Here is a 24935-nt window from a genome sequence, read left to right as displayed (position 1 = left end):
TTGTGAAGCCAATGAGCTTTCACTACAAGAAATTTGTCTTTTAGTGGAAATATGTAATGGCGACTTTATTTATTGCTACAAATATCACATTTATTGTGGCGATTTTAAAAGTCACTAAAAAAGATAAATTATTAGTAGCGACCTTCTTAGATCGCCTCTAATATGTGCCACTAAATCCTGAAGTTTTTGTTCCCGCTATTAACAAAAATTTGGCTCCAATGTTTTAGAAGCGACTAGATCGCTACTATAATTAAAAAAAAAATCACTTAAAATAACATAAATAAAAAAAGCAATAAATCAAATAAAAGACTAGTTTACAGAGAAGAGAAGCATACGTACTTCTGCAACAGTGCAACTTCATCCTCTCACTCTCTCTCAACAAAAGGGTTTTTCTCCCACTCTTATTAAAAATTATCTAACCGATTCCCTCAAATCTCTTGAATCTATCCTTAAATCGCAAATGTAAACCGATACTCAAAGCCCTAATTAGAAATTATATTCTCAAATTAGGTATGTGCTTGAATCCTAAGTTCTTTTGGGTGGTACATGCATCTAGTGAGAATGATTATTTCTACAATTTCACCTTTAGTTTTTCTGACCCATTTAAAATTATACAGGAATCAAAAGTAATTTTTCTTGAATAACCATCGCCTAAAGCCCTTTCTCAGTATCGACTGCTCTTTCGCTAGGTAAGTTGAAAACTTCTTTTTGATTTGAAGATTGTTTGTTTGGTATTCCACTCAAAATCATGAAATGTGATGTTAAGTGGTATGGGTCTTCCTTTTTCTTGATATTTTTCTATGGAACCCGTAATTTTCGTAAATATTTACCCAATAATATTTAGTGTAGTGCGAGTGAAGGTTATTTAAGCTTGTGTTGATATAGTAATCGACAAGAGTCTTCATTGAGTTCATTGCAATTGAATTTATTTTTTGTTTTGTTCTTTTTGTTTTTATTTTTGGTGTTTGTACTATCATATTAAATTGCTTACTTCTAGGATGATAAAGTGAAGTTACAACTAAAATTAACAAAATTGAAGGATAGAACATGGGTAGTCTTTGGACTTATTCTTTTTTCCTTTGGCCGTTGTTTTGAAGAAAACTCATATGATGAAATCATGAACTATATCGAGTTTCGCAGTGGTTCCAACTCGATATTTATAATCTTGAAACTCTAAGTTACAAAATGAGGTAGTTAGATACTTTAGCTAAATATATTTTCATGGTCCAGACTTTCAGGTGATTTTAAATTTCTGCTCACAGTAAACTATACCGTCTCCTCCCATTTTTTTCTTTTCTTTAAGGTTAGAGATCAGAGGGAATTATTCTTTTAGATGTGGTTGACTCTCTCTTAGTCGTGTGATATTTGGAGAATTTATTCGTGCTTGTAAGTTATAAGGATTTGCTCACTGATTGTTATAACGATAAACAATATAAAAAGGAATAGTAATTACATAACTAGTCTACTGCATTATTTGAATGGATGAGAATTTGAATTAATATGTGGAAACTGTAGTCATTCTTCAATAGTATGAGGCCCTAAACTAAAAAGTTCATGTATATGGGAGAATACCCTTTATGTACTTGGCACTATCTTAGTGCTTGGTATTTTGTAATTTATAAAACTTTAGTGTCTCATTTTTAAAAGTATGTGGTACAGAAATGGCCTAATTTTATTAATAGATGTCTATATTGATTGGATTCTATGGAATTGAGATATTTTATGAAAAAGTGACCATGTTGGACAATAAATATTTCCCACTTTGACTAGTATAGTATTACTGTATTTTCGTTTGATGCACTGTTTCTTTTGATATACTATTCTTAATAGGAAAACGTTGTTGCTGCAGTGCTAATTTTTTATGGATGATTTGATTTGTTCATCTTTTCCAGTTATGTTCTTGTAAAGTGTGAGACTTGCATGGGGAAGTGTTAGTTAGAGTTAAAAATTCTAATGTAGCACGCAATGATGAAGTAGGAGATGATAGCATTAAAAAGGATAATATTATGGAAATGATTCAAAAAAGAACTATGTTCGTGGTAAAGGGTACGAAAAGAAGCCTCCAAAAAAGAGTCACATTCAAGCAGCAAACTTAGAGGCTAGTGTATTTACTGCGATGGCAACTGTACGTCAAGAAATGCAAGCTGAGATGAGTCGAAAGTTGCAAGAAGAACGTGAACAAATGGCTGCCGAATTAAAAAGTAACATGGAACAAGAGTTGCAAAAGAAGTTGGAAGAGAAGCTTGAGCATGTGAATGTGGAAGTAGACAATCAGATCAGTGTAGAAGTAGCCAAGAGGATTCAAGAACAACGGGTTTCTATCATGACTGGAATGCAACATGTGATCTACTCTTAATGTTTCTGTACTCTTCCTTCTTGACTATTCTTCTTTTTTTCTTGAATTTTCTTCCTTCTTGGCAATTTTTCTCTTCATATCTTTTGTGAGACACATAATGTGTTTGATAAAATACCTTCTTTTATGAGGTACATAATGTGATTGATAAAATACCTGAGAGAGAACTTGATTTATATTCTATTACAACTATAAAAATTCGATCCTATTTTATGATATTATTGGACAGAAGTGTCTATTTTATGAGAAATTTTGGTTTGTTTCTGATATTATTCTACAGAAGTGAATATTCTGGTGCAACTATAGGAATGCTAGCCTATATTATGGGTTTGTTTCAAATCTTTTTAGAGATTTTTGAATGAAATTTATATCTTTTTTGCCTTAATAAAATAAAGAGTCCCTTAAAGGAAGGAAATTATTGGGAGTCGATTTTCATAAAATTCGTGATTCTTCAGAGAGATTCTTGGAACAATAATTTGACGTAATTCTCGGTTAAAGGTCCATTTTTGGATAGTTAATTACTAAACGTAAATTTTCTTTGGCCAAATATGAAATATTTGGTTTACAGCTACATATATATTATATTTTATTTAATATTGTCTAGTTATGAAACTTTCTCATGTTTTTATGAAAAAATTGGGTTTGCTTCGAATGATAGCCTATTTTATGATATTACTGTCAAGCCTACTGAATTTCATAAGTTTGGATGCTGACAATAAGAAGGGAAAATGCCATAAACTGCTCTTTATAAATTCTCATGTTCTTGCCAGGATTAGCTCTGGGGGTATCTTTCTTTTTTTTTTTGGATTAAATAGACGATGTGAAGTTCACATTTTAGCTAAGTTTTGTCGCTGAAATTTTCTGAATTTTAGATATTTATTGTCATAGTTAGTTGGAGATTTTGATCACAGAATCAAAATTTGCAAAGCTGGTTTTGCTTCTTTTTTTTTTTTTTTTTTGTGGGGAGGGAGTGTGGATGTGTAGGTGAGTAATCGTTCTTGTTGTTTCTTAAAATGGGAATACAAGGAGCAGTATCTTGGAAGACATATATAGCAAAGTCTAATTTTAATTCTAGACTTTTAAGAGAGGAGCTGAGCTGGGCAATAAAAATTGGAGATCTGGATATATATTTGTCTTATAAGCCCTTTTGGATCTGAACATAGTGACTTTTTTTGGATAAGTAAAAGATAAATTGAATTTTTTTTTTATAGAAAGAGGTATTTATTTAAGTACTTAGTGGTTTTTAATCATACCAAGAATTGTTATTCTGGCAGAAAGATGTTCTCTGTTATTTTTATGTAGTACTCTTATGCAAATAATTAGTTATTGTTGGTATTTCTTTCTACACCAAAATAGTTGCATATAGCTTTTACAGTTCGATGTAGCACCCTTGTGCAAATAATAGTTATTGGTTGGTGGCATTTCTGTGGAATCTCTCAGTCTTGGTGTCATATTGTTGTAAATCTTATTTATGGTGAAGTAAAATGAAGCTTGGTTGTTGTCTTAGAAATAAATTATCAATGTTTTGCGCAAGGATTTTTTGTTTATTATGAGACTCTCGAGCTTAAGTCGCTTCTTCGGCCTAATGTTCTTATCTGTATCTTTTTCACCTTGATGTTATCTTCAAGATCTAACAATGTGATCTTGTATTTTTTACTTAATAATAGGGACAAGGTTCTTAAACTGTGGTGACAATGAAGGAGGAGCTTGAAGCTAAGGCACTCAATATTTTACTTTTTGGTTATATGTATATGCGTACAATGACAATGAAGTATTACGTAGTATATATGCGGAGGAGCTTGAAGCTAAGACACTCAATATTTTGCTTTTGGTTATATGTATATGCGTACAATGACAATGACGTATTGCGTAGTATATATGTAACTGAATTTTTAGTAATGGAAGTGTTTATTATTTGGTTTAGGAAATTCTTTTGGTGTTTATTAAATACTATTGGATGAATATATAAGTTTTAGTAATATTAATATTAATACTACAGTGAACTCTAGTGGCGTGTTTCAGTTGCTACTAAATATCTTTCTTTAGTAGCGATATTAGAGTTGCCATTGATGATTAATTATTTTTGTGGAAACTAAGTTGCCACTAATTGTTACTCTTCAGTAGCGACTTAAATGAAATCAATTTGGTGGAACTCTTTGTTGTGGCGAGAATGTTTACTTTTTGTAGCGACAAAGTCGTCCAAAAATGTATACATTCTTTGGCGACCTCACGTTGTCGCCACTAGTAACATTCAGTAATGGAAGTACTTGCAGCAATTCCATAGTCGCTACTATAAACATTTAGTGGCCTAAAAGACAGATTTCTTGTAGAGAATTTGTTCATTTAGTCCTTGGGTGAAAGCTTGAACGGCCCGATCGTCTATGACCAGTGGTAGATCCATTTGTTCCATTTGGAAACGATATACAAACTCTCTCAGCATCTTGTTCTCTTTTTTCTTTACCTTGAAAAGGTCCGACTTCCTCGTCTCGACCTTTATGGCTCCGGTGTGTACTTTTACAAAAGAATCTGCAAGCATGGCAAAAGTATTGATAGAGTTAGGTGGTAAATTATGATACTATATCATTGCTCCCTTTGACAAGGTTTCCCCGAATTTCTTTAGTAATACAGATTCGATATCGTCGTCCTCTAGATCATTCCCTTTGATGGCACACGTGTATGAGGTGACATGCTCGTTGGGGTCGGTCGTTCCATTATACTTAAGAATATCGGGCATGCGGAACTTCTTGGGTATCGGTTTGGGAGCTGCGCTCGGGGGGAAAGGCTTTTGTACGAACTTTTTGGAATCTAAACAGTTCAATATTGGTGGTGCCCCCGGGATATGATCAACCCTGGAGTTATAAGTTTTCACTTTCTTGTCGTTCGCTTCGATTCTCTTTTCCCCTGATTCTATCCGCTTTGTCAGTTCCTCGAGCATCTTTATAATTTCGGGGTTAGTCCCCGATTCTTGTTCATTTGACCTTACCACAGCTGGTCCCGTTCTGTGGGTGACTTCTTGGGGTGCCCTGCTCGGTGCCAGGGTTTGGCTCTGCAACTGAACTATCACTACCTGTTGAGCTTGCAGCATTTCGAAGATCATACACAGGCTGATCCCGTCTTCTCCAATATTTTGGGAATTTCGAACTGCAAATCGGATTCCACCATGGATGATGTTTTCGGGACCGAAATGTTGGTTCGCTTCGATGGCCACATGAGAATTAACATCAATCGGATCCATGGCCCGAGTTTCAATGGGGTCAGTGGGTGGTCTTTCATCCCTGGGCGTTCCGTTGTTATTCTCCCCTTGATAGCCAGATTCGTTGTCGATATGTATGGGTATTAATTGAGAGTTCGTCATTTTTAGCCTGAAATCAAAGATACTTCCAAGAACAAACGTAAAATAGTGTGTTTTACAGAGATTTGTATCAAATAACTACTATTATTCTTAGCCCCACGGTGGGCGCCAAACTTTTTACCCGAAAAACGGATAACAATTAAATTTATACGCGGTTCTAAGGATACGTAGTATTACTTGGTACAAATTGAGAAAATATATAAATGAATATCGAAATTAACTGTAAAAGAAATGAATGCAAACCAAATGAATTAATTAGCCTAGGCTTTCAAGTTTGATGACCCTCAACTGGATGGAGAGTAACGAATACAAGAGCAAAGTGACTCAATATCAAAATCAGAAGAAAAGACAGTATATTGCTTTATATTCTATGAATCTGAATCTGTATGTGTTTGCGAATGTGAATGTATATGTACGCCCTTTTACAAATGATCAGACCCCCTTTATATAGTAGGGAAGTCCTATTCTTAATATCATTTTTTAAATACAACAAGGAATCCCATGATAGATTAATTAATTGGCCTCTCATTGATATGCGCCGTGATTTCCGCCGAGATTCTCGCCCAATTATGGATATTCCGGCTTTCTATTTTTTGGCTCGATAAGCTTTCCTTGATCTCGGCCGATATCGACTTCGATCGGTCTCTATTTTGCTTGACCTCGATCTTGGACAATCTCAATCTTGATCGGTCTCTATTTTGCTTGACCTCGATCTTGGTCGATCTCGATCATGATCGGTCTCTGGGTCTCGAGTTAGGCTACCTAACTTCGCATCATGGCTCGATATTACACAAAGTTGAACCTTGGTCTATCATGTTCCAATCTCGATTAGTCATACAAAGGGCAAACTCGGTTTTGACCGTATACAACTAGCTAGTATTATCTACTTATTCATCATTAGATTATAAACATGTAGACAATGACCAGTGCTGAAATATGCAATTATATTACTTTAAATAAGGATCAAAGTTGTTTTAAGTCTATATATCTTTTATGAAGAGAGGCCAAAAGGAGTAGAGTAGCAATCAAATAAAGATAATTCTTTCATCTGGCAGTTAACCCTTCTGCTTCGATCATGTCCAAGTCATTCGGTGTAACTCCATCAGGAAGCTTCCAATCGAAGTGATCGATAAAGTAATTGAGATAAGGGATGTGCGACATTAGTTAATTAAACCAAATAATATTCCAGGACATATATATTCTTCTTCCAAATTCGAAGTAATAGAATTAATGTGTTGGTTTTTGATTGGAGATCCAAATTCCCCACTCTCCATTACTCTAATTAAAACATATACCAAATTGGACTTCATCCATCCTTGAGTGGCCTAAACTGTCAAAAAGTGTGACATTCGGTAAAAGGCCACATATTTTGACCTAAGGCAAGGGTAGCCTAAACAAGCGTAACCTTTGCTCTAAAGCAACGCTTTCTAATGACCAAAGGCCACGCTTTGTGTACACCCCTTATGGCAACTCTTTTCCAACCTACCTAGAGCAACACTTATAAAATGTTATCTTCCTAACTATACAGGCCACACCTTTGCTAGCACTCTATAGCCACACTTTCAAGAGTGGCCGTAGAGAATATAAAACAAATATTTCTTTTACAAATTTAAAATATTTTTAGGTAATTGCTTGAGTATGAAGATCTCTCACATTAAATAAAATAATAAATAATAAATTTCAAATATATGCAATGAACGTCTAAAAATAAATGTATTCATGTACTGCATTAACTAACAAAGCCAAATGCTTCAAGGTGCATACTAGCAATATATTTTACAAAACCGAACATATTCATATAGTGCCATGGCTAATAAACATCATAATTGTCCAATTGCCTTGATCAGTAACTTCAAACATATGAGATTGACTTCCCGCCACCATCCAGAGCATCGCCAAACATTTCCTACATATTCAAAGTGAACCTAAATATTAGATAGAAATCAATAGCATGCAAGTGCAAGCTCAATTGATGAAATCTCACCTTTATTGTTTTCATACAAAATTGAATGATAATGAAAATCATCAAACTTGCTTGCTACCAGAAGGAAAAAGTAGCATGTCAAATTAGTGGGTTAACCCACCGAGTCATGAACAGTAACCTAATCCAACATGAAAATAAGACATTCTAGTTCTTTTAAAGACATAATACTATAAAGCACAAAAAGATATAAAAATGAGAATAGTAAAAAAAGATCACACCTCACATTAAGTATTCGTAAGACAACTTGGTACAAAGCAACGACTCAAAGATGTTAAGTTGATCAACAAATGTACAATATTTGTGAGCAACATTTGTGCACCGGTACAGACTATAGTAACAAACATGCACTTAGTTTCCAATAAAAATAGTAAAAATAAGTTTCAGAAAGATGCAACAAGTAAAAAAGTAGTAAGAAACAATGCACTTTGCTACGTGAAAACAATACCTGACAAGTAGCCTAACTAATGCTGAAGCATGTAATCCAATACGAATGTAATGAACGACAACTGAAACATTAAAGCTTCTTATTTGCTACAGTAGCAACTTATATAGTCAATCTTCTTGTTCACCTTCATGTAGAACTGGAAAGAACTCATGTGCAAGATCATAATATTGATGAATCAATGAAGTAATGTGTTCCAACAACATAAAAAAATAAGTAGAGAAATAACTTTTTATTTTTTTTAGATACATTATTCCAAATACTCGCTTTTCAATATATTGCAAGCTTATCATGCATTGACTACAAAGAAAGCAGCATTGGGAATTCAGATTTAAAAAAACTAGATCTGTTTAATTCCTTTTGTACGAAATGCATATGATATGACTCTAAAATAATATTTTATGGCAATTTATATTGATTTACTTTAGGTAGCTTAAGAAATAATCTCTTACCTAAGTCACTAAGCAGCAACAACCTGCTGATTTAAGCGACTGAAAAAGTGTCAGATTTATCTGAGTCCATGTGTCAATCTCACTCCTTCCCTGTAGATAAAAGGAAGAATATATATCATCAAGATTATATCATAATTTTTTTAAGTTGCTCCCAATAAGACATCTAGATCTAGTAAGAAGAGACGGGATATTATAAACTATCCAAAGATAGACTGTGTGCTATCTTAACAATCTGGATTCAGTGCACAAGATGGTTCAGAACCAATATAAACAATAGGAGCTATCCACATCTCATGCAACTCTGCTATGAGATTATCAAAAAAAAAAAATTAACTACAAAGAACTACATCAATACACAAAATGTAGTCACCTCTCTATATTTTTTAAGACGCATCGATTCTAGAGATAGGGAACTCTCTTCTGAAGACATTAGGTACACAGGACTGAAAAAAACAGAGAGAGATGAATAAATTACAGAGAAAGATTACTTTTGATCCAGAATGATGTCCAAAATTATTAAAATGAATGTGATATCTGAATGAATCTAGAGTTTATTGCTGAGATATAAAATAAGAACACAACCCCCCTAGATGTTCTAAACATATATATGATGCACATGATGTTTCTATTTACCATAAAGGTACTTTAAAATATACCAAGTGCATCTGGCGGACACTCATTTTCTAATGTTTTGGAATGCGGAATTTCTGGTGTCTGATGTCCTTCTACGCGACCGCGAAGACACAGACGCGATCGCAGGCTATTTGGTGAGTGACCCATTTTCCTTATTCGCGTTTGCAATGGATGGTTCACGATCGTGAACGTGTGAATTCTGCTACATCGCGTAATGCCTTTTGTGGGGCTGTAATATTTCTTCTCCGCGTTTGCACTTACCTGTTCGCGTTCGCGTAACACATAATTGGAAACTGGTATTTTTCTTCTTCGCGATCGTAATTCATGTTACTTGGGAAGAAAATATTAATTTCCAAAATCGAGGGCTTTGTTCTATTTTTCATCTTTTGAGCTAGAGACATCGAATTTGAGCAATGTTTGAGGATTCTTCATGTGTTCGATTTGGGTAAGTGTTCTTTATCCGAAATTGATTATATTCCATGATTCCATAGTTGTTTTCATCATTAAATTAGTGAATTGAATGGAAGAAAATGGGAATTTTAGAAAATCTTTCAAAAATGTAAAATGAGGATATGAAGGGCGATTCGATATTGGAATTTGATAATTTTGGTATGGTTGGACTCGTATCGGAATGGGTGTTCGGGTTTTGTAAATTTTACCGGGTTCCGAGGTGCGGTCCCGAAGGTTGACTTTTGGGTTGACTTTTTAGTTTTAATTATAGATCGAAGCTTTATTATCCGGAATTGTTCTATGAGTTTTATTTATGATTTGAAGTTATTTTGGCTACATTTGAGCTGTCCGAGGGTTGTTTCACTCAAGAAGGTCATTTTAGAGTATCGATCTAGCTTCTTTAAGGCAAGTATCTTGCTTAACTTTGTGTGGGGGAACAACCCTTAGGATTTGAGTTATTTGTGCTAATTTTGTCATGTGAAGGTCGTGTACATATAGTGATGAGTACGTACCCGGGCTTAATTATGGAAATTGACCGTTTAGGGCTCTAGGTTCTTATGTTCATTAGATATGAAGTTATTTTATCTTGTTAAATACTCCATTTACTAAATTCACCCTTACGTATCTTATTTGGAATTAATTGATTCATGTTCTACCCTTACTGCCAATTAAACTCTTATGTGCCTTAACTGAAGTTGTTGCCTCTTTTATTGCCATGCTATCTCTTCTGTAATTGCTTAACCTTAATTGAAGTTATTATTAGCTCTTCCATAATTGCTTAACCTTAATTGAAGTTATTATTATCTCTTTCGTAATTGCTTAGCCTTTATTGAAGTTTTGTTATCCTTTTCATTGTTGACGTATCCTTGCTTGGGATCATTGATTCATGCTCTCTCTTTTATTGTCGAATTGTACTTTTGTGGAATCATTGTTACACATTATCTATCCCTTGTTGAGGTATTCTTGTTGATACCATTATTCCCTGTTGTGTCTTTCTTTGTGAGCTCGTTCTTCCGTTTCTTTGTGTTCTGATATTTTTGAGTTGATTTACTTGCCGTATTCTCATGTTATTATTGTTGTTGTTGTAATCTGTGTTGTTGGGCCGAGGACTATGCATGGTTGTGGTATTGAAACTGTTTTGAGGAAATATTATGGCATAAGGGCACATGTTGTGAAAGTCATTTTATTTTATTGTTATGTTTTGGCATACGTGGTATTTTTGAAAGGATTGTCGGGGTGTTCGCACGTGAGTTGTACGTGCTGTTGTTACTATTGATATTTACACATACGGCGTGACAAGGCGAGCTATATATGTGGGTTTGCGCATGTGGCAAGACAAGGTTGGAATATTATTGTGCGTGGGAGAGACAAGGCAGGCATTTACTTTATTATTGTGCACGTGGCGAGACAAGGTAGGCTATGTCAGGGAATGATGTGTGATGACTTGTGATGGCCTGGGGGCATTATTATTGTTGATATTTGTGTAGTGGTGGGCCTACCTTGTGTGAATTATATCGTGTACATTTTGGGGTGATCGTTTCTTATGTGCCATTCATTGTCTCTACTCTTAATTGTTGACTTGAATTGTGGTAGAACACTTGCACAAGCATACACGTAAACAAATCACTTATATCGGTTTAAGAAGATGAATCCTGATGTTATTGACCGTTTACATGTACTCCCGTGTACTTGCCTTCTGTGTGAGAGTTATCTTGTTGGCACGTGAGTTATTTGTGCAGTCATGAGTCACTGTTATTGTTGGCACATGAGTGGTCCGTGCGAATATTAGATATTGTCACTCTCTTAAAACGTGGGTTATCCGTGCGGTTATGAATTATAATGAGGGAACAAGATGCCAATTGATTAGGGTTTATGAATTGGGACCCGTGATTTTTGATTATGGGGTTTGGTACCTCGTAGAAATTCGGGTATAAGTCTGGTGTAATAGTGGTGGTTCTTAATGAGTTGTTACTTGTTTTCCTTTATTTGGTTTTGCCAGACTTATACTGTGTTCATTTTAATCTACAACATTATTACCTATTTGCTTCATGTTGCTAATTATTGTTTCTAGTATTTCATTGCGAGTATTGTTTTGTCTTCCTTACCATGCTTAACTTTATATTAACATTGTTTCCCCGTTATTCCACCTTCATACTTGTTCAGGTTGTTTAGTCCAGTAGGTGTCTTGGCTGTCCCTCGTCACTACTCCATCGAGGTTAGTCTCGATACTTATTGGTTACCGCCGTGGCGTACTCAAGCTACGCTTTCTGCACATTTTGTGCAGATCCCGGTGTTTCGGAATTGGAAGATCACTAGCTAGTTGTTCGATTTTTGTTGTGTTATGACGTGCGTGCGCGGTCGAGTTCGGATTTCGAATAATTCAGGATTGATTTGGAAGAAGGATTCTTATTTTAGAAGCTTAAGCGGTAAGAGTTGAACCAGGTTTGACTTTTGTGTAGACAACTTCTAAATGGAATTTTGATGATTCCAATAGTTTCGTATAGTAATTTTGGACTTAGCCGTGCGTCCGGATTTGGATTTGGAGGGTCGTAGGATAATTTGAAGCATTTCGGCGAAAATTGAAAAGTTAAAGTTTTGGAAGGTTAAGAGGTTTGACCGGGAGTTGACTTTGTTGATATTGGGTTCGGATTACGGTTACGAGAGTTGGATTAGCTCTATTATGTCATTTGAGACTTACACGCAAAATTTGACGTCATTCCGGGTTGATTTGATATGTTTCGTTACTAGTTTTGGAAGTTGGAAGATTCGGAAATTCATAAGTTCAATTCGAGGTGCGATTCGTAGTTTCGACGTTGTTTGATGTGATTTGAGACCTTGAGCTGGTTGGTATGTTTTGATGGGGTCCCGCGGGTCTTGGGTGTGTTTCGGATGGGCTACGGGCTATTTTCTTATATTTTGGAATGCTGAATTTCGGGTGTCTGATGTCCTTCTACGCGATCGCGAAGATACAGACGCGATCACGTAGGCGATTTTGTGAGTGACCCATTTTCCTTATTCGCGTTCGCAGTGGATGGTTCGCGATCGCAAATGTGTGAATTCTGCTGCATCACGTTCTTATTCTTTCTTCTGCGATCACGTAGTGCCTTTTGTGGGGCAGTAATGTTTATTCTCCGCGTTCGCACTTACCTATTCGTGTTCGCGTAGCACATAATCGCAGCTAATGTTTTTCTTCTTCGCGATCGCATACAAATCTTCGCGATCACGATTCATGTTACCTGGGCAGCATATATTAATTTCCAAAATCGAGGGCTTTGTTCCATTTTTTTTTATCTTTTGAGCTAGAGACCTCGGATTTGAGCGTTTTTGAGGGATTCTTCACTTGTTCGATTGGGGTAAATGTTCTTTATGTAAAATTGATTATATTTCATGATTCCATAGTTGTTTTCATCATTAAATTAGTGAATTGAATGGAAGAAAATGGAAATTTTGTAAAATCTTTCAAAAATGTAAAATGAGGATATGAAGAGCGATTCGATATCGGAATTTGATAATTTTGGTATGGATGGACTCGTATCGGAATGAGTATCCGGGTTTGTGAATTTTATCGTGTTCCGAGGTGCGGTCCCAAGGGTTGACTTTTTAGTTTTAATTAATGATCAAAGCTTTATTATCGGAAATTGTTCTACGAGTTTTATGTATGATTGGAAGTTATTTTGGCTAGATTTGAGTTGTCCCGAGGTTGTTTCACTCGAGAAGGTCATTTTAGAATATCGGTCTAGCTTCTTTGAGGTAAGTGTCTTGCCTAACTTTGTACGGGGGAACTACCCCCTAGGATTCGAGTCATCTGTGCTAATTGTGTCATGTGAAGGCCGTGTACGTATGGTGACGAGTACGTACTCGGGCTTAATTATGGAAATTGAATGTTTAGGGATCTTAGGTTCTTATGTTCATTCGACATGAAGTTGTTTTATCATGTTATATCCTCCATTTACTAAATTCACCCTTACGTGTCTTATTTGGAATTAGTTGATTCATGTTCTACCCTTACTGCCAATTAAACTCTTATGTGCCTTAACTGAAGTTGTTGCCTCTTTTATTTCCATGCTATCTCTTCCGTAATTGCTTAACCGTAATTGACGCTATTATTATCTCTTCCGTAATTGCTTAGCCTTAATTGAAGTTTTGCTATCCCTTTCATTTTTGACGTATCCTTATTTTGGTTCATTGATTCATGCTCTCTCTTTTATCGTCGAATTGTACTTTTGTGGAATCGTTGTTACACATTTTCTCTCCCTTGTTGAGTTTTTTTTGTTGAGACCATTATTCCCTGTTGTGTCTTTCTTTGTGAGCTCGTTCTTCCGTTTCTTTGTGTTCTGAAGTTTCTGAGTTGATTTACTTGCCGTATTCTCGTGTTATTGTTGTTGTTGTTGCTATAATCAGTGTTGTTGAGATGAGGGCTATGCGTGGTTGTGGTATTGAAACTGCTTTGAGGAAATGTTGTGGCATATGGGAACATATTGTGAGAGCCATTTTATTGTGTTGTTATGTTTTGGCACATGTGGTATTGTTGAGAGGATTGTCAGGGTATTCGCTCGTGAGTTGTCCGTGGTGTTGTTACTATTGATATTTTCATATGCGTGTGACAAGACGGGCTATATCTGTGGGTGCACATGTGGGAATATTATTGTGCGCGTGCGGCGAGACAAGATGGGCATTTACTTTATTATTGCGCACGTGGCGAGACATGGTGGGCTTTGTCGGGGAATGATTTGTGATGGCCTGGGCGCGTTGTTATTGTTGATATTTGTATAGTGGTGTGCCTACTTTGTGTGAAATATACAGTTTATATTTTGGGGTGATCGTTTCTTATGTGTCATTCATTGTCTTTACTCTTACTTGTTGACTTGAATTGTGGCAGAACACTTGCACAAGCTTACACGTAAACAAATCACCCATATCGGTTTAAGAAGATGAATCCTGATGTTATTGACCATTTACATGTACTCCCGTGTACTTGCCTTCTATGTGAGAGTTATCATGTTGGCACGTGAGTTGCCCGTGCAGTCATGAGTCATTGTTATTGTTGGCACGTAAGTGGTCCATACGGATATTAGATATTGTCACTCTCTTGGCACGTGAGTCGTCCGTGCAGTTATGAATTGTAATGTGGGCACAAGACGCCAAGTGATTAGAGTTCATGAATTGAGAATCGTGATTTGTGATTATGAGGTTTGGTACCTCATGGAAATTCTTGTATAAATGTGGTGTAAAAGCGGTGGTTCTTAATGAGTTGTTACTTGTTTTCCTTTATTTGGTTTCACCGGACTTAGATTGTGTTCAGCTTACCCTATAATATTATTACCTATTTGCTTCTAGTTCCTAATTGTTGTTTCTAGTATTTCATTGCGAGTATTGTTTTGTCTGCCTTACCATGCTTAGCTTTATATTAACATTGTTTCCCCGTTAGTCCACCTTCATACTTGTTCAAGTTGTTTAGTCCACTAGGTGTCTTGGCTATCCCTCGTGACTACTCCACCGAGGTTAGTCTCGTTACTTACTGGGTACCGCTATGGTATACTCATGCTACACTTTTTGTATATTTTGTACAGATGCAAGTATTTCGAAGTTGGTTGATCAATAGCTAGTTGTTCGGGTTTTGCTGTGGAGACTCAAGGTAAACCCGACGTCGCATTCGCAGGCATCTGAGTCACCTTATAATATCGTACCTGTACTGTTTATTTCTATTCTGAAACAGTTGTATTTAGGAATTTTTCTAGCAAACTCAGTAGAGCTTATGACTTGTACTACCAGTTTTGGTATTGTTGGCTTGTATGGAAATTTCCATTTCAAAATTCATAGTTGTTGGTTAAATCTTGCCATTATTTCTGTAAGTGTTAGGCTTATCTAGTCCTAAAGACTAGGTGCCGTTACGACATCCTACGGAGGAAAATCCTGGTCGTGACAGGAATATACATCTTTATGCTTACATGTCAAATCATAAATGTCACATTACCGTCTAACATGAGGAAAATGCATCTCGATGCCTAAATGCCAAGTATGCATGTCATATGAATGATTTCACGGTGATATCCCCAGGTAGTATCACTCTCAACATACTCAAACTGCCGGTCTCAAATGCCCACTTCACCACACACACACACAAAATCACTCATCAGTGTACGGGTGTATGGCTCATAAGCCCCTCGTCAAAGCACGTGTATATATCATTGTTCCTTCGCGCATTGCTGGTATGTCAAAATCCAGAGGGGCGGGTCCTGTCCAAGCGCTAATGAAAATCCATATGGCCTGCTATGGCGTGCAGCCCGGTCCACAATAATAATAAAGCCAAAAAGGCCTGCTACGGCGTGCAGCCCGATCTACAATAGCCAGTATGGCCTGCTACGGGCCTACGGCATGCAGTCCGATTCATAATAACACTCTCAACATGGCTCTAAGGCCCACCTCAGTCATCAACCTCTCAAGTCTCAAGGGCTCACAATCTCGTACCACTCAGCCCAACAACTCCACATGTGGAAAAACAATGATTACATGCGACGTAACAATGAATGATACATAGAGACTGAGGTATGATATGCAAATGAAGAACCATGACTGAATGTGTAACTACAATAAAATCAAACAATTCCAAACAACAGAAGTAGCCTCATTAGGTCTCAACCGAATAAGCACATAGCCGAAACATGATTTCTAACATGAATCACAGCTCTGGTAATCAACAAGTAGGGGAAAACACGGATACAACAGGATATGATAGCAAAACAAGTCTGGTACAGGTCTAAAAGTCAACTTGAATCGTGATTACCCCGGTGCACGCCCACATGCCCGTCCCCTAACATGTGCGTCACCTCAACACATCAAAAATAACATGGTGCCCATGGATAATTACCCTCAACTCCAAGTATAGAAATATTACTTACCTCGAACAAGCCAAATCCAATACCGAGCAAGCCAAACAATACTCTAGAAATGCCATCCCACACGAAACATCCTCCAAACGGCTTGAAACTAGCCAAAAGCAACTCAAAAATATCAAATAATACCTTAGAAACAAACCCAATCGAAAAAGGTCGAATCTTTAATCAATTACTCAAAGTCAACCAAAAAGTCAAACCCGGGTTTGCACCTCGGAACTCGACAAAATTTATAAATTTTGATAATTCATTTGAATATGAGTCCAACTATACTAATTTCACTCAAATCCGACTCTGAATCGATGTTCAAAACTCAAAATTTTACTTTAGAAAAGTTTAGACAAAAACCTCAAATTCTCTTTTGAAATCATCAATCAAATGCCAAAATCAAAGATGAAATCATAGATTATAATCAAAACCACGTACATACTTACCCCAATCCATGTGGTGAATATCACCTATAAAATCGCCCAAATCCGAGCTCCCCAACTCAAAAAGGGAAGAAAATGAACTCAAAATCCCGAAATTTGATATTTTAATGCACTCCGAGGGGTCCTTCTTTGCGATTGCGGTCTCCAACCTCGCGATCGCGATTCATAAAAAAATTCCAACACGGTTTTTACCCTTCGCGATTGCGGCCATGTCCCCGTGATCGCGATGAACAAACTCCAGCAAGCATGCCTAACTTTTCTAGACAACCTCTAGTATAATAGACATAAGTTTTTGTACAAAACTCCAAATGGCAAACGGTTTAATTTTCTGAAAACTAGACACAAAGGGCTACAACTTTTATTTTGGATCATCTCCAAATACTTTATAGATTACAAGATATAAGCTTTTCTAAGTAAGTCATGTGACGGCAAAAATTCTTCTATGCGATCGCGAGAAAGGCTTACGCGATTGCGAGAAAGGCTTACGCGATCGCAATTCCCAAGGCCCAAACAACAATTTGCTCTTCGCGAACGAGGCCCAAAGGTCCTGATCGCGATTCATACCCCTGAAGCCAAAAACCATCAACTAAAAAGGGCCTAGATATGGTCCGAAACCACCTTGAAACTCACCCGAGCATCTCGGGACCCCGTCCGAACATGCTAAGAAGTCCCAAAACATAATGCGGACCTACTCTAGGCCTCAGATCACAGATAATAATATCAAAACCATGAATCATCGATCAAAATTAATCTCTTAAGTTCATAAACTTCAAACTTCGAACCAAGCGTTTGATTCAAGCTTAAAATCCGGAATGAACCCAAATTTTGCATACAAGTTCCAAATGACTTATCGAACCTATTCCAACTCCCGGAGCAACAATCCGAACCTGATATCATCAAAGTCAACTTTTGGTCAAACTTATGAACATTTCAGACCTTCAAATTGCCAACTTTCGCCAATTAGCGCCAAAACCTTCTAGAAACATTCAAATGCAAATTCGGGCATACGCCCAAGTCCAAAATCACTATCCGAACTTGACGAAACTATCAAAACTCTTATCTGAGGTCAAATACACAAAAGTCAAATTTAAAAGAACTCTTCTTAAGGCTTCTAATATAAGAATCATTCTTCCAAATTAATTCTGAATCACCCGAAAATCAAAACCAATGATACACACAAGTCATAATACATCATACGGAGCTACTCATGCCCTCGAACCATCGAACGGAATGCAAATGCTCAAAACGACCGATCGGGTCGGTACATATATGTTATGAAGTAGCCACCAATCTTCAAGTTTAGGGAATCAAGTTGGATATTTGTTTCCTTAGAAACTTGGCTACCTTAAGTTTATAATCAAGTTTAAGTTCAGGGCACTAGCAGTGTATAGATTTTTTACACCACCAGATTAAGTTGACCACTAATAATAGGTAATTCCTCATACCAACCTAAAAATGGTAACCTGAAAAATAGCTAAGTAACCTATTATCATTGGTTAAATTGCATTGAGGGTGTCATGTTTTTTGCACTGTCATTGTATGTAACTTAATTTCTTACCGAAAAAAGTGAGTAGCTATGTAGTCTTGCTTTTGCTTTTCATCCTCATTTTCGTCGTAAGAGAGCAAGTTGAGAGGGCACAAAAAGGCAGAATGGGCACCTATGAAGAATATTACCAAGCAAAATCCTAGATAGACCATAAGGCAATAAGGATATGAGTTCATTCTATTTTCCATGACCAAACAGGAGTAATTCTAGTGTACTTTAATAATCAGATATCAGATCATTCAAAAGTACAAAGATTAAGAAAGTTGAACTTGTACTCCTTTTTCCTTTCTTCCACCAACAAAGGGAAAGGAAGAAAGCAAAAGAAGAGAAGAAACTATCATTATAACTAAGCTCAAATGTCATATTTGACTGTTTGAGTAATCAAGCAGTTTGTGTATAAAAACTAAGATTTTCAGAAAGGGTTCGAAATCTCACAAATAATAAGTGGACCAATCCCACCTCCCAAGTAATAGGGTGAACAGGGGCAACCTTAATATGAGCCATATTCAGACACCAAGTATGAAACACAATAGATGGAACATTTACTGATCGATATGTAAAAGAGAAAATAGTCATTGGTTTTACAAGAATTGTCAGTCAAGAGCTCATTCGAAAGAATGCAATACATACAAAAGAATCAAAATGACCTTGCAAACAATTCTTGCCTTTACAGGTCATTGGAATATAGGATCCCGTGACTCTAAAATGTATTTCAAGAGAGATCCTTTCAAAATCCATGAACCCTTTGCAGTCTCTCACCTTAAGAGTATAACTTAGAGAAGGAAGGTGAAAAGAGCTTGAAAGATTGATTTTGCACTTAGGATTTTTGGCGGGTGAAAATCTCCCTTGCTTGTCGAGAACAAACTGTTGATATGATCCCCTTGTCTTCCCTGGAAAACAAGAATAAGTTGTATTAAATCTACAGAATAAGTTTAAATATAGTTCTAGATTTAAAAGCAATCCCTTGTCTCAATGTTCTTCATGAGGATCAGAATCACAATTCTTTTCGTTGACTTCAGACACCGGTATTATTTATCTTTCTTTAACAATAAAGCTGAATATCTTGAAACTATACAACAAGAACTATGAACCACACATTTTTAGAACTTGAAAATAATCAAAAAAATGTTTAAGAAAATAATGAAACATAAAAGGTTAGACTTGGAAACTATGTAGTATTTTGTCACACAAGATGGGACAAAGAGTAGGATATTAATCTAATACGTTCACAAAATAGAGATTTTCCTTTTCATTTCTGATTTCTGTGTGCAGAAAGATCATAATGACTTTTGATCTATAAAAATTGGATCTTACAGACAAACAAGTTTGAGGGAGTTAGAGATGACATTGTCATCATTCTATGCTACCTTAGCAGCATCTTTTAGAGGACCCCAGCATTCTACACGATTGTACTTCTTCGAGCTAGAATGGAAATAGACTCGAACAATCGCATTCATTAGTTCTTCATGCTCCTTGAAGAAATCTGAATCCCCATAGAGCACAGCCTCAAGTACCTGGCAGTTCAGAAATGTAAGCAAACTGTAGACGAAATTAGCGATAAAAACCAAATTACAGTTCCACATTGGAATGAAAAAGAAGTCCTTAAGCTCTTGCAATATACTGATTTTGTTTAGTAGTAGTGATACACTGGAACAGTTACAGAGTCAAAAGGAAATTCCAACCAAGTTCCTAATTTCAAAGAGTAAATTCATGAGAAGGAAATTTGAGAACTAGGAAGACCTATTTGGTAACAAGAGCAGTGTCTTAAGCTCATCTCTTTAGTTGTTTGGATAACTTCATAAAGACAATATGAGCCTAACACCATTGTAATAACTTTCAGTTATGCTATTTGTTACATTAATTTGACACAGACGGTTGTGTACCAAACCCTGTGGTAAAGACTAAGGCATAACCGGAATAATTATATTCTTGAATTTGTGTCCTGAGCTATACTTTCTAAGCAGATATTATGAGTTTTATCAATGTAAATTGCAGGTTGCAATTTAATGCAGCTATATGCAAATCAAATTTCAAATTTCCTGGAATGTTTTTTTCCAATCTATCTCCCAGTAAAAAGCATATAAATCATTTACCGAGGGCTTTGGTCTCTAAGCATATAAAGAAGGGCACAAGTATTTTAAGAAATTACCAGTGGCAATTCCTTGGAAAATATATGGTATCGGAACTCAGCAGCCAGCTCTTGTAAGGGATTCGGTCCACTCACATAACAATGGACGTCAAGAAACAAATTGCCTTTCACTTCTGTCCATTCAGCAACCACATCATCCTTATTATACCACCCTTTCAACTGCCATTGAAATATTTCGCACAAGAATTCAAATCAAATTAGAAAAAATTCAACGCAAAGTTCAAAGGCAGATGCTCCTTTAAAAGTGCAAATTCAATGTCATTACCTGATCGTATTGGATATTATTGGAGATGGTTAATGTGAGATTAGCAGTAAAATCACAATGGGAAAGGGTATATGTCCGTGGCACAATAGTGGAGTATGTATCAACTTCTTCTCCTTTTAACAAGACTTCCAGCTTTGATGCTTCAAATCTTGCTGGAGGACCCAAGAGCCTAACAGCCTGAACACGATAACATTATTTTTAAAAGCTACATGGATTTGAAAGTTAGAACACAAAGTGAACTTTATGAGTGTACTGAATAATGTAAAAGGATCTCCTATGATTTTTATTCAAAACCCCCATTTTTATCGAACATTACATCAAATAAACCACTGATCATATCCAAGAAACTAATATAAATAGCAAAATAGTGAATCTACATAATTGAACAAGTCCCACATTAAAATGTTCAATTCCCACTTCCAATAGGCAGAGCACTACACACTGTACAGAATTTATGACACAATGGAAATAAATAAAAAAGAAAGAAAGAAGAACCTGGAAGACAAGGGTGTTATAAGGGGGTTTTCTGTCACTAAAAGAAGAAAGGTGCAGAGTTGGTGAATGTTTTACTTGACAATTATAAATGAAAGAACAAGTTGATGAAGAAGGGTAATTGTCTCTGTTTGGAGAAGATGAAGAAAGTGCAGAGTAGTAATGGTGACTGGCCATGGACTGCATGATAAACTCATCCTCTTCCCTTCTCTCTACTATCTTCTATTCCCCTTAAACATTTCACAACCATATACTTTTCTCCTTTTCTTTGTTTCTTTGTGTTTCAAGAATGTGAAATTTGTGTTGACAGAGAGACTCTTGAGAGAGACAAGGAAGAGAGAAGGAGAATATGTGGATATGGAAAGAAAATGTAACATTTCAGAAGTCCATATATTTTACGAGGGCCCACAAAATCCATGATAATTAAATGGACCAATAGTTTATCTACATTTGTCTGTAACTCTCATCCTCAACTCCAAAATACACAGCCTCACAAACATTACATTTTTTTATATATATTTTATAACTCTGTTATGAATATTCAAATCCTTCGACAGATTTATTTCTGGCTATTTCGATAATTTACACCCGCTCATCCCACTTTATAAGACATTCTTACCAGTTAGAAATTCATTTTTTCCCCTTTGCTAAAAACTTTTCTCACGTTTAGCTATGTTTAACTTTAAAATTTCTAGTGTAAGTTTAAATAAGTAAAATTAAGTATTTGAGTTTAAATATCTAAATTCAACATTTAAAAATCAAGAAATTAACATCATAAAAACATGAATATAATTTGACTCTAGAACCGTTCTTTTACAACCGTGTTTTTTTTTATATTGAGAAATAATGATAGAGTGTTCTCCTTTTCTTCTTGTTTCTTCTTTTTTTTTTTTTTTTCTGGGCAATGCTAATATAGAAAGTTAATTGGTCATTAGAGGTCAGAATAATAGTGATTCAACCCACATACGGTTGAGTGGTGGCCAGTGTCTTCATAACGTTAGAGGAGTGATTTCATATGCAGGCATAGGGGTGTACATGGCTCGGGTTGATTAGGATTTTCTAATTACCAAACCAAACTAATTATATCAGATTATTAAATCTAAATATCAAACCAATAAAAGTTGGATTTTTTAATCTCGGATTTTTTGGATTTTTTCGGGTTTTAACATAAAATTTGTGCTTCAAATATTTCTTTAATCCTAGTAAGACAGAACTATATAAAGTGTTTTCAATAAAATAACATAAATATGAGAAGAGTCATAACATTGTACTAAAATATTCAACAATAAAGATAATAAAATCGCATAAAATAAATATTATTAATAAGCCATAATGAAAACAAACATAATCTAAAATTATGACTAATAAGTACTATTATTTACATGACTAACCACTAAAAGAAAAATAAGTTATACATTTTATCTAAATCATGGAAAAACTAAAAAATAGATATTCAACACTATTTTCATTTATAGTACAATTGAATTGAATGTCTTTTATTAGTATTAGTATTGATTTGATTTTGGTTTAGGATTCATAGTAAAATAGATATCCAATACTATAAAACTTATTGGAGCATCCAAAAATTATAAGCTCAAACTTGAAATAATACGTTAAAAGATAAAACTATGAAAAAGCTTAAGAAATATTTATAAACTACACTGCCATAAATATTTGTATGTATTAAATATATTTAAAACTTCTATACATATAATGTCGGATTGGTTTGGTTTCGGTTTGACTTTTTTTAGTTAAAACCAAACCAAACCAAATATGGTCAAATTTATTTTTCCAACACCAAACCAAATCAAACCAAACCATAATCGGTTTTTTTTCTCTATTTGACTCGAATTATCGGGTTGGTGCAGTTTGTCGATTTTATTTATACACCCCTACAGTCATATGTCTATTTACATTTTGAAAATTATAAAATGATTTTACAAAGATATTTTGTATTATTTTTAACTGATCTCCCATAAAAAGATTGTATAACAAAAATAACTTTCTGTCACGACCCGAAATTTTTTCCTTCGGACCGTGATGGTGCCTAACATTTCACTTACTAGGCAAGCCAACGTTAGAATAATATTAACAAATTTTAAATTATTTTTAAATTATTAATAATCAAGAAAACAAAAGCGGAAGCAAAGTTTGTAACATAGTGAAATGATCCATAAAAATAACGGTGTCTAAATACCATCCCAGAATTAGTGTCACGAGTGCATGAACTTCTAGAATAAATAAAAATAAAGGTCTGAATAAAATAAAGCTGTCTGGAAATAAACACACAGCTAAAGTAAAATAGACGGGGACTTCAGAACATATTCATTTACCAATTCTTATAGAAGAAATTTTCTCAATAAATACAACAATTAATATAAAATTATATGACAACAAGCATACAATAATTATAATTTAATTATGAAACAAACAATGATAAATAACAGATTATTATGGAAATCAGGGAGAAAATAGGCAGTTTAATATTTAATATGGTAAATGTCAAATAACAATTAAAATACATAATTCAAATAACATGTAATAATTAATGCAGGAATTCAAGAATTAATATTTGACAAAGAATATGAGAGAAACAGTTATTATAATAATTAATTTATGATTTAAAATAATTTATGATTTTTCAAGTAAGCACGCAAACAATTAATTTGACGACGTATAGACACTCATCACCTCGCCTATACGTCGTTCACATGCAATTCACATAACAATTAAATTAAGGGTTCTATTCCCTCAAGTCAAGGTTAACCACGACACTTACCTCGCTTTGCAAATTCCAATCAATTATTCAACCACAACTTTTCCTTTTAAATATGTTTCCGAAAGTTTCAAATCTATTCACAAACAATTCAATATACTCAATACGAATCATAGGAATTAATTCCATATGAATTTATAAATTTTCCGGATAAAAATCCGAAATTCATTAAAATATTCGGCGTGGGACCCACATCTCAAATCTCGAAAAAACTTACGAAATCCGAACACCTATTCTGAGACGAGTCCAACCATACAAAAATTATCCAATTCCGATGTCAAATGGACCTTCAAATCTAAATTTTTCGTTTTTGGAAAGTTTTACAAAAATTCCAATTTCTTCCGTCTAAATCCGAAATAAATGATGAATATAGACTTAGATTTATGAAATACAATCACTATATGATAAAGAACACTTACCGAGTTCGAAATCGTGAAAAACTCCTTAGAAATCGCCCCTAAGCCGAGTTATAATTGAGAGTTTGTGAAAAATGGAAAAAATCCCGTTTTGATTCTGTTTTAAGTCACATGCGTCAGGCCTTCTTCGCGTTCGTGAAGGGCTTGTCGCGTTCGCGATGAGTAGCAGTCTGTGGCCTTCGCGTTCGCGAAGGCTTTTCCCCCTGGCCTTCGCGAGGCATTGCTCGCGTTCGCGATGAAGAAATGATCAACCCTCCCCCAGGTGTGCCTAACACTACGCGTTCGCGAAAGGTAATTCCCC

The 24935-nt window shown here is 35.4% G+C and overlaps 2 protein-coding genes across 4 annotated transcripts; one reads left to right on the top strand and one right to left on the bottom strand.

Moving 5' to 3' along the window:
• The first annotated feature begins 325 nt into the window (after window positions 1-325).
• On the top strand, window positions 326-4281 carry LOC104097630 (uncharacterized). Its single transcript, XM_070199965.1, has 4 exons — window positions 326-510; window positions 618-689; window positions 1893-2341; window positions 4021-4281. Exons 3-4 carry the CDS (start codon window positions 2117-2119, stop codon window positions 4033-4035), a joined length of 240 nt encoding a protein of 79 aa, XP_070056066.1. The 5' UTR covers window positions 326-510; window positions 618-689; window positions 1893-2116; the 3' UTR covers window positions 4036-4281.
• Window positions 4282-7364: 3083 nt separating this feature from the next.
• On the bottom strand, window positions 7365-21796 carry LOC104097631 (magnesium dechelatase SGRL, chloroplastic). 3 transcript variants are annotated; one of them, XR_011415500.1, is made up of 8 exons: window positions 21446-21796; window positions 20951-21127; window positions 20686-20844; window positions 19904-20050; window positions 19296-19426; window positions 16566-16653; window positions 8584-8673; window positions 7365-7611 (listed from the first exon to the last, which is right to left on the bottom strand). XR_011415500.1 is itself a non-coding variant. In XM_009604230.4 (5 exons), the coding sequence occupies exons 1-5, from the start codon at window positions 21626-21628 to the stop codon at window positions 19310-19312; spliced, it is 783 nt and encodes a 260-aa protein (XP_009602525.1). In that variant the 5' UTR covers window positions 21629-21795; the 3' UTR covers window positions 19057-19309. The 3 variants fall into 3 exon arrangements, 1 of the variants encoding a protein (XP_009602525.1); XR_686582.4 differs by lacking the exon at window positions 16566-16653 and having other exon boundaries at window positions 21446-21795; XM_009604230.4 differs by lacking the exons at window positions 7365-7611; window positions 8584-8673; window positions 16566-16653 and having other exon boundaries at window positions 19057-19426; window positions 21446-21795.
• Between the last annotated feature and the right edge of the window lie 3139 nt (window positions 21797-24935).

The sequence above is a fragment of the Nicotiana tomentosiformis genome, chromosome 4 (genome assembly GCF_000390325.3).
Source record: "Nicotiana tomentosiformis chromosome 4, ASM39032v3, whole genome shotgun sequence".
NCBI lineage: Eukaryota > Viridiplantae > Streptophyta > Magnoliopsida > Solanales > Solanaceae > Nicotiana > Nicotiana tomentosiformis.
The sequence above is the reverse complement of the archived record's forward strand: the minus strand, read 5'-3'. Positions and strand labels throughout refer to the sequence as shown.

What these genes read in the sequence shown, in the direction of transcription:
- LOC104097630 (XM_070199965.1), top strand. Translation starts at nt 2,117, where the DNA reads ATGGCAACTGTACGTCAAGAAATGCAAGCTGAGATGAGTCGAAAGTTG.
- LOC104097631 (XM_009604230.4), bottom strand. Translation starts at nt 21,628, where the DNA reads ATGCAGTCCATGGCCAGTCACCATTACTACTCTGCACTTTCTTCATCT. An exon ending in ATAATATCCAATACGATCAG is followed by an intron (nt 20,845 to 20,950) that starts GTAATGACATTG and finishes TTTCAATGGCAG; the next exon opens with TTGAAAGGGTGGTATAATAA. An exon ending in CTCTAAAAGATGCTGCTAAG is followed by an intron (nt 19,427 to 19,903) that starts GTAGCATAGAAT and finishes CTTGTTTTCCAG; the next exon opens with GGAAGACAAGGGGATCATAT.